We start from the raw sequence: 9,222 nt of genomic DNA, 5'->3' as shown, positions 1-9,222 counted from the left end.
TTTTGTAACCCTTACTATTGGTTGCTCAAAACATTGGTGATCTGCAGTTCCATAAATCACTTGGGGTAAGACTTGATTAAACACTTATTCTTTTGTGTATGACTAATGTAGGACTGGGCTAAGCCAGGCCCCTATGACCAGCCCATGGTCAACACACTGAGGAGGAGCAAAGACAGGAAGGAAACTACAGATCCTAGCAGCCACCAGGGCGGTGATGTCACAACACCGGGAGAGGAGCCACAGAGAGCGAGAGCCTCCTGCTCTGCAACAACACCCAAGGTGAGATCATGTGACGTGTTCAGCAGCAACTTTGAGACCGACTCTAGACAACTGACGATATAAAAAAACAATGATGATAAGAAAAGTGGACGTTGACATAAATGACAGAACATTTGTTTGAAACACGAGTTGGAGCATTAAGCCTCATTCATCCTATCAAATAATTTAACCACTTAAACACTATTATACTTAATTGACCGGGGTCCCCCAGGGCTCTGCACTCGGTTTGCTCCTTTTTTCCCTGTGTACCTCAATGTCTTAGCCAAAAATAGCCAAACTACAAGCTCACAACAAGCTCATAACGTTATGCTTTAGGTGAATTTACCCCCGAGAACAGGGACGTTAGCTAGGGTTCATGTGGCATTATTTTACAGTTAATGTGTGTGTGTGTGCGTGCGTGCGTGCGTGCATATATATTTGTGTCCTTGTATGCTCTCCTTTATGTGGACATAAATAAATGGTTAAAGTAAGTGTGTGTGTGTGTGTGTGTGTGTGTGTGTGTGTGTGTTTGGGGGGGTGGTGTGTGCGTGCATGCCAGCAGGATGACTGTGAGGCCCATGAGGAGCTGGCGAGGGCGTTGGCCAGAGGCCTCCAGCTGGACATGCACCGCTCCAGTAGAGACTCTCTGCAGGGTTCCAGTGGCTACAGCACCCAGAGCACCACACCATGCTGCTCTGAAGACACCATACCCTCACAAGGTTTGATTGATTGAATACTATATTAGTCAGAAATGTAATCAGCACAAGGTACAGTCAGACATTAAGGCTTGCCTTAACCCTGAGACCTAAAGCCGATTCTACATGTCTCCTAAATCTCAACAGTATTCTGAAAAATGTATGTTTCTATATCAGTGGTGCTCAATCTTTTTCATGCCAAGGACCCCCAAAATGATATGTATTTGGCTGCGGACCCCTATCAAAATATTTTGTTCCAGGGACCCCCCAGAAGCAAAGATTTGAGTTCAAAATGTTCGCTTAAAAATATGTATATATTCAAAGATTTGCACACATTTTCACGATTTTTCAAAAATAGCATATCTACAAGCTCGTATGAGCTTGTATATCTGCTATTTTTGAATAGCCCAAAGTGTAAAATAATGCTTTTTAGCTCAAATCTAAAATTGACACAATTCCAGGTCTTAATGGGTTAAGGATAACACAAAGGCATAGCCGGTGATGTGTTCTACCGTGTTACGCTATATACGTAGTGTGACCTGCAGAACATTTTCGTAGCCACACACACACACAGCCAGACAGAAATACTGACATCAAGGTACCCAGAGCACCATACTATGCTGTTATGAAGACACCATACCCTCACAACATAACACACAGAGAACACCACACTGCTTTGTATTTACTATACACAAAGACACACATAGCTACTGTACAGGGAGAAAAGGTGGGGACACCATACCTTCACAAAGTAATACACACACAAACGCGCACACACACACAAAGCCACAAACACACCACGTTGTTCTGAGGACTTCTGAGGTATTAGATGACACAAACAGCCTCTATGTGTGGCTGTTATTCTCAGAAATCTGGTCAACAATGTGTGAGGTTAGTAGCAGCTGGTTTCTGATACACAGACTCCTCATACAAGATAATAACTAAACAGATATAAGTCACGACAATTCACTTTATTATGATTTAATTGTTAAATATTATTTCAAGCATTTTCCATAATGTGTGAGTACAGTAACACAGTGAACCAGTGTTCTGTTTTGCCATTGTTTTGCCACTTCCCAGTGAGGGAATAAACCTCAAATATTATCCGTTTTGTTTGATGATCCCTCTCAGTGTCAGACTGTGACTACTTCTCGGTGGGAGTGGACCAGGAAACAGACCAGCCGTCAGACCTGGACAAGTCCTGCACCATCCCCAGGGGCAGCGACATCGGCCAGTCCTACCGACGCATGTTTCAGTCCAAGAGGCCCGCCTCCACTGCGGGCATCCCCTCCAACCCTTCTGCCATCGTGACTCCGGGCACGGCCACCATCCGACGCACGCCGTCGTCCAAGCCCAACCTCCGCCGGCCCCCGGGGAGCCTCGGCCTGGGCCCCATCCCCATCAAGCCCCCGATGATCCCCGTCAAGACGCCCACGGTGCCCGAGCACCCCGGGGGCTGGGGGCTGAGCGAGGGAAACGACGGCGGGGGAGTCCCCGCGCGGAGTCCGTTCAGCCCCCAGACCCCGCTTTCGCCGCAGGGGCCATTCTCGTCCAAGGCGACCACGCCGACCTGGGAAAACGGAGGCCTGCTCCAGAGCCTCCAGGGCGGTGGGGTGAGCTCCGACCCTCCGACCCCGCCTCCGCAGCCCGGCGGTCGGGTGACAGAGTGGGAGCGTCAGCCCCTGCCAGAGGTGCTGGAGGAGATGGAATGCGGCGGAGGCGAGGTGGAGGATGTTCTGGTGGCCATCCGGCGAGGCGTTAAGCTCAAGAAGACGACGTCCAACGACCGGTCGGCGCCCAGGATCCACTGAGATGAGTGACGCGTGCCATTGGGTCGCCCGCGTCATCAGCCGTGAATTCGCCAATTGGATTGAAGTGAATGAGAAGTACAGACACAAAATGGCCACTACGAAATAGCTGCAAATGGTCAAAAGGGAAGTTGACTCAAGATGCTGATCAGGGGTCAGATTGGATATTTTGTCATTGATGGTTAAAGTGGTATTTCATTTTGGGGTAAAAAAATACTAACAAAAACATTATTGCACACAACATGCCAGTGTAGTTTTAGAAAGAAATTCTATAGAAATAGATAAGGATATTGTTTGTCCTGGCTGCCCATGCTGATTTGTTTCTGCTGTCATATTGCTTTTGGCTTCTATTCTATGGGGACCAAGAAATAATCCTACAAAACATTATTTGAGTTATTTTAAATGACCCAGGTTCCGAGCGATTTCACAAGAAAATGGAGGTTGACTATTCATGACGGTTTGTTGTTGTCACAGCTCTCCTCTTTTACCCTCCCGCTCATTCTCTCGTCTTCAGGAAAGGTGCCACAAGCCTTATAGCGCTGAAGCATTTTCTTGGTTGAGGTTGACTATTCATGAAAATTCTGCTCCCAACGTGAAATACCTCTTTACGGTTAAATTAAGACCCCTGCTCCGTTCTTCAAGGCAACTTCAGCCGAGTGAACGAGCAAAGGAACAAGACTGACGTGTAAACGCTGTTGCCAACGGACGGACACCTGCACAAGAATATTGTTGTAGCAGATATGTTTAGATCAAAATATGACTACATGTTTCAGTGTCGTTTAGGAAAGTGGGGAAGATATGAGGGGAAAAATGATATGAGGGGGCTGGACAGAGGAGAAGGAATGAGTATTTTCAGAAGATCTTTATTTGTATGTACATATTTATATCTTGATGCGTTTGTATGTTTTGTTGTCACAGCTCTCCTCTTATACCCCTTCTATCCCCCATTCTCTCGTTTTCAGGAAAGGTGCCAAAAGCCTTAGCGCTGAATTTTACTTAAATAACTTTTTATTTTGTTCAGTTTATGCTGAATCTTTTTCCTTCTTTTTTTCTGTGAAAACATATACAGTATAGGGTATTTCAAAGAGAGGATGTTTCAAGGACAATGAAAGAATGAAAAAGATGAGACTGAAGGAAAATGGAGATTGGGGAAAGAATTAACTTAGGAAGTATCTAATTACTATGTCGTGTAACGTTTGGGAGAGCGTCCTGTGACCCTTTCTATAGCAGCAAAATACTTTTTCTACGGCATTTAAAACCACATAGTTAAGCCTGCATGCCCTAAAGGAGTTTACCCCAGTATAATAATCCTTGTGTCTCCTGGATTAGCATAATAAGAGAATACACAGACCTTAATAATCTACTAGTAACCTACAGTACCAATACGAGTGGTAAACGAAGGAGGAACACGGATTCTGTTGTGGAACTAGGAAGCCTTCAACCTGGGAGATCAACTTGCCTGTCGGTGTGAGTACATGAAGTTCATTGGCTACACGTTAAGAGTGAAATAGAACGACCCACCTATCTGTATGAATACATGAAGATGATTGGATAAACGGAGTGAAATGGATCAACCCACCTATTGGTGTGAATACGCAAAGATGATTGGCTAAACGTTAGAGTGAAATAGAACAACCCACCTCAGGTGTTGCCTACAGCATATAAGCCATTAGTTTTTAGCGTAGTTAGCTGTTAACTATTGGTTCTGATGACACATTGTGATTCTTCAGATTTCCATTCCACTTAGCTTGTAGCCTTCCTGGTACCCTAACGACTTGTTCCCTCCCATCTCATCACACTGTACCATCAGTGACATGTCGCTAAAACATCACCCAAAAATTATCAACTAAAACTCTTCAAATATACTTCTAGTCCATGGTAGTGGTTGTTGCTACAGATTACTTGTTACTACTTGGCTGTAGTAATTGGAGTAATGTGGATTAGTGTATTGAACTATCATAGTGATGCATGTCCAGTGATGGTAGACTGTATATAGTAGGTTCCTGTGGACCTTATTATCAAGATCTAATTTCATTAGTTCAAAAGCTAAAGTGTTGGGACAGTAACTTGGATAGGCCTAAATGCTTTTTTTCCAAAAGCATACATATCTGTTTTTGGGTGAAAACAGTTCCAGTCAGTAAAAACTCTTGTCTTTTGTCGTGCAAGTTACTGACCATTCATCAGTCGGCACCAAATTGTTTTGTGTGTCATTCAAGAGTCCAAATGTCTTTGTTATTGTGTCAACATGGTTTGAACATGTAGGCAGAAAAAGACCCACAAATCCAAAGTTGACAATCTCTACACTTTTTAATAAATTATAAAGTCAACGTTCAGAACATTAGTTCATTTTTAGTTCACTGTCCCAATACTTAGGAATGTAAATCATATTCTAGATTAAATGGAGAATAAAATGGTATATCTCTATTGAAATATACACCTAAATAACTGAAGAATCTAGCAGGTACAGTATACAGCATCCTAATGATATTTGTTTGGAATGATTTCTAGTCATATAATGTTCTAACTTGTGCTTAATTTATGCTCTGTCGTACAACAGTGTTGCACGCCGAAGATGGCAGGTCTACATTTGCAATGCCTTGTGAGCTTGCAGATCTGCTACTTTCTGCGTGCAACAACACCAACCGTACAGCGGAGTGCAAATTATGAATAAGTCCTAAACTTGTGCTTACTTGCAAGCAGATGCGGGACAGCCAAAATGTACAGTATGTATGACAAATACAAGTCTGTATGTTACAGAGGCTTGCAGCACATACTGTAGTTAAGTACTGTACTGTATGTGTCTTGTAATGTTCAAGTGAAGAGCTCTATTTCAAGTCACTGTACATCACTGAGTAGCTCTAGAATACACAGGATCCAGTGTGTCGTTATAAGCACAAAACTTATACTACAGACTGTATGTGTATGAAATTCTAAGCATAGAATTTAATGTGTAACAAGAGCACATTTGCAAACTGATAATGGCTTGTAATGTTGATGTGGGATAGCAAGACTAGTTGACTTGTGTTACCTGGTTGCTGATCTGGAATACAATTAGAACTCCCATTTACTAATATTATAGTCCTTACTGTATTTATTTTTATCCTATCGGTTCATTTCTCCTCTATTTAAAAAAAGGTTTTCATGCATTGTTATGCATTTTATTTGTGGTATAATATTGAGTAGGAGAAATGTTTCAACTTCCCCCATCTGTCTCTGCCGGGCATTCAACATTCAAATTCACAAATCCTTAAGCATCTCTGATATAAATGCATGTCGTTGTTTATTTTTTGTATATTTTGTTCCCCCACTCGGTTAAAAGGGTTTAGTATTAACTGTTTACTGTACTGAAGTTATTTACGTCCCCCAAATGGAACCTCTCTTCTCCTTCAAACTACAATGTGTTGTAGAATGTCTGCTGGACTCTGAGTCCCCATAGATCCCCAGGATGTGTTCTACCAGTAGGAACAATCCATTCTAATTCAGCGTCCGGCAGTTTGACACACCTGTATATGACGACTGAAGCCTGTCGGGTTTTATACCGCCCCTTCCCTTATTCCCAAACACATAGGTTTCGGAACACGCGTGTAGCTGATGCGATGACATGCATATGACGCTGAATGTTCAAAACCTGCGAGGAGATATGACTCTGTGTGTATACTATCAATAGTCTGGGTGGTCCCAATCCAATCACTGGGGTTGTTATAGTGATTTCCAGCAGTATAAACGGGTATAATACTGTATGTAACGACTTTGGCAATGTGGCCTAGTCTGGTTACAGCTATAACACCCGTAAATGCCTGATTTATAGGGGTTACGGGTGATTTATACTTACAGTAGTTGCACATCAGTGTCACACGCTAAATATAGCTCGGGCCTAACAGCCATTTGTCCTGTTGCAGTGTCCCCTGAGCAAGGCTTTGAAACCTTCATTGCAGGTCTCCCTACATGAGTAGATGAGCTAAATGCCTAAAATGTCAATTTGACTGATTCTCCCAATTCTAATTTAGAAGGTAAAGCAGTTGATCCAGATTGCGAGCTCAACCCAAAAATCACTCATTCAACCCCAGTGTGTGTAGGAGGCCATTTTGTCCCGGAGCTGTAAGTAATGGCTGCTGTTGGTGTGTTTTGATTTGAGTTTATTTTTTTCCTGAACTAAAGCTTTTGATGTTGAGACGAGTTGCCAAATTTTCTGTATGCTAAATGGTTATGAAGGTTATCTAGGTTTGATGTTTTAAATCTTGGTTTGATAAAAAAAAAAGACTCACGGTGCTGTTGTCCTCAGACACTTGATTTGACCCCTCTCCTGTTCTCTATATCAGGGTTTCATTCCAAAACACCATGTATCCATTTAGGTAAAGAAAGAAAATAGCTACTGTAATGTTCATTGTAAACATTTTCAAAAAATGCAGATGCTTACTTTCTTTACCAATATTATTTTATAAGCACGGTTATTAATATGTCTAATAAATCATATTCAGTAGTTCATTTTCTACCCAGCAAGTATTTTATTATTACCCATTTCTTCCCCAAATTGTGGATATCACATTTTGAAATGAAACTCTTTAGCTTCAATTTACTTCCCCTAAGTTGTCCCAGTCTGACATTGGTTACTTTTGCACTGCAGGGCAAATGAAGGGACTTGTGTATAGGCAAGGATTTGTAATACAAGATCATGACCACTAAAGATGCAATAGAGCAGGAAGAAACTAATTGTATTGTGGGCAATGTGATATCAAAATTACGAGCTGTCACAAGAACATTTACTTGGAAATTGTAAAAATGGACCCTGGGTCCATTCTTACACAGGCCATTAAAGACATCTGCAAAGACAAGAAGTACCAGCTAAGGGTGAAAGGCCCTGTGAAACCTCCATCGCCAGTATCAATGTGTGTTAATTGAACCACTTAAACCCTATGTATTACACTGAGCAGAGTACCCCAGGGGTCTATGCTAGCTTTGCTCATTATTTCCCTCTATTCCAAATCTCTGAAAATAGCCGATCTACAAGCTCACAACGCACCACAATGCAACGCATTGTGAGCTTGTTAATGAACTATTTTTGCCGAATGTTTTCCCAATTGTATGCTAGGGTTCAAGTGGTTAATGGTGTATAAATGGCATTTGAGGAAAACCAATTGACAATAACAGAAAACACAGTATTAACTTCTCAACAGACCACACCAAATCTGTCAAATGTCTACACTGGGAAATGAGACATTTGTTTCTATAGAAGTATGCCCATTTTAAAAAGTGTTCAAACACAAGTCTGAAGTAATTAAGATCCTTCTGATATATCCCCAGTATACCTTGCCTATTAGGAGTCTTGCTGACAAGGATAGAACCCTGTTGTTGGACTGAGCTGACCTCTTTCTTTACCTCTGGCACTTGATACTCTTGTATGCTTTATTGTTGAGGTCCTGAAATCTGACCGTCTCCTATTTTCTATGTACCCGTTGTTTCAGCTAAAAATAAAGATGTAGCATAAAATGTGTCTAATGAAGTAAATGTGTGTGTTTGTTTCACTTAATACACCTGAGTGCAGATGGTGTGCGCTGAGCAGCTAGTAGCCCCGCTCCAGGACCTCTTCAACCTCTTCCTGAGGCAGGGAAGGGTGCTTCAACTCTGGAAAACCTCCTGCATTGTCCCAGTACCCAAGAAGGGACTCCTCTCTGTCCTCGGTGACTACAGGCCAGTTGCTCTGATAGCATGTCATGAGAAGATCTTCAAGCGACTGGTCCTGTAGCACCTTAAAGACCGGGTGAAATGGCTTTTTTGGTCATTTTATTGATTGTTGTCTGGTGCTTCCCTGTGTTCTTTGGCGCTTCCTTTGGTTCTTCTGTGACATCTATGGTGCTTCCCTGTCTTCTATGGTGCTTCCCTGTCATCTACGTACAGTATGGCGCTTCCCTGTCATCTATGGTGCTTCCTATGGTGCTTAATGCTTTTGTGTGACGCTGTAGTATGATTAAACACAAAAAGGTAAAATCTGGAGATAAGAGGTTTCTGCCCGACAGCATCGTTATCTATTAGTAGCCTAATGTGACTGAGACCATGAACCCAGGGTTTGTCCAGTGTGGGCAACAATGGCAGCTTTGTGCCAACATGTTCACACAGTTAGAGGCTGTGTTAAATATACTGTATGACAGGACACGACAGTGTGCTAAAATAGGGCTTAAGACAGTGGTTGAAGGGCAAGACCACTTGGGTTGTGTAAAACAGTGGTTCTCAATCTTTTTCATGTCAAGGACCCCCACAATATGTATTTGGCTGCGGACCCCCATCTCAGAAATATATTTTGTGCCAGGGATTAAAAAAAATAGCAGATCTACAAGCGCATTGCACGACCCTCTGTGCCGCGCTATGAGCTTGTAGATCTGCTATTTTTGAATAGCCTAAGTATAAAATATGGTTGAAGTCGTTAAAATGATTGTGACGCTATATTAACTCATTTAGCTGGGGAC

At 42.4% G+C, this 9,222-nt stretch overlaps 1 protein-coding gene across 1 annotated transcript in view; it reads left to right on the top strand.

The window, feature by feature from the left end:
* LOC311062088 (protein MTSS 1-like) overlaps positions 1-8,206 on the top strand; it is a 77,571-nt gene extending 69,365 nt beyond the window's left edge. The window contains exons 13-15 of the mRNA XM_084080876.1: positions 112-279; positions 821-977; positions 2,085-8,206. Coding sequence (XP_083937002.1) covers positions 112-279; positions 821-977; positions 2,085-2,764 — 1,005 coding nt within the window. The 3' untranslated portion in view covers positions 2,765-8,206. The remainder of the gene's footprint in view (positions 1-111; positions 280-820; positions 978-2,084) is intronic.
* The last annotated feature ends 1,016 nt before the right edge of the window (positions 8,207-9,222 follow it).

The sequence above is a fragment of the Gymnoscopelus microlampas genome (genome assembly GCF_963454915.1).
Source record: "Gymnoscopelus microlampas genome assembly, chromosome: 15".
NCBI lineage: Eukaryota > Metazoa > Chordata > Actinopteri > Myctophiformes > Myctophidae > Gymnoscopelus > Gymnoscopelus microlampas.
This window is presented reverse-complemented; position numbering and strand designations above follow the sequence as displayed.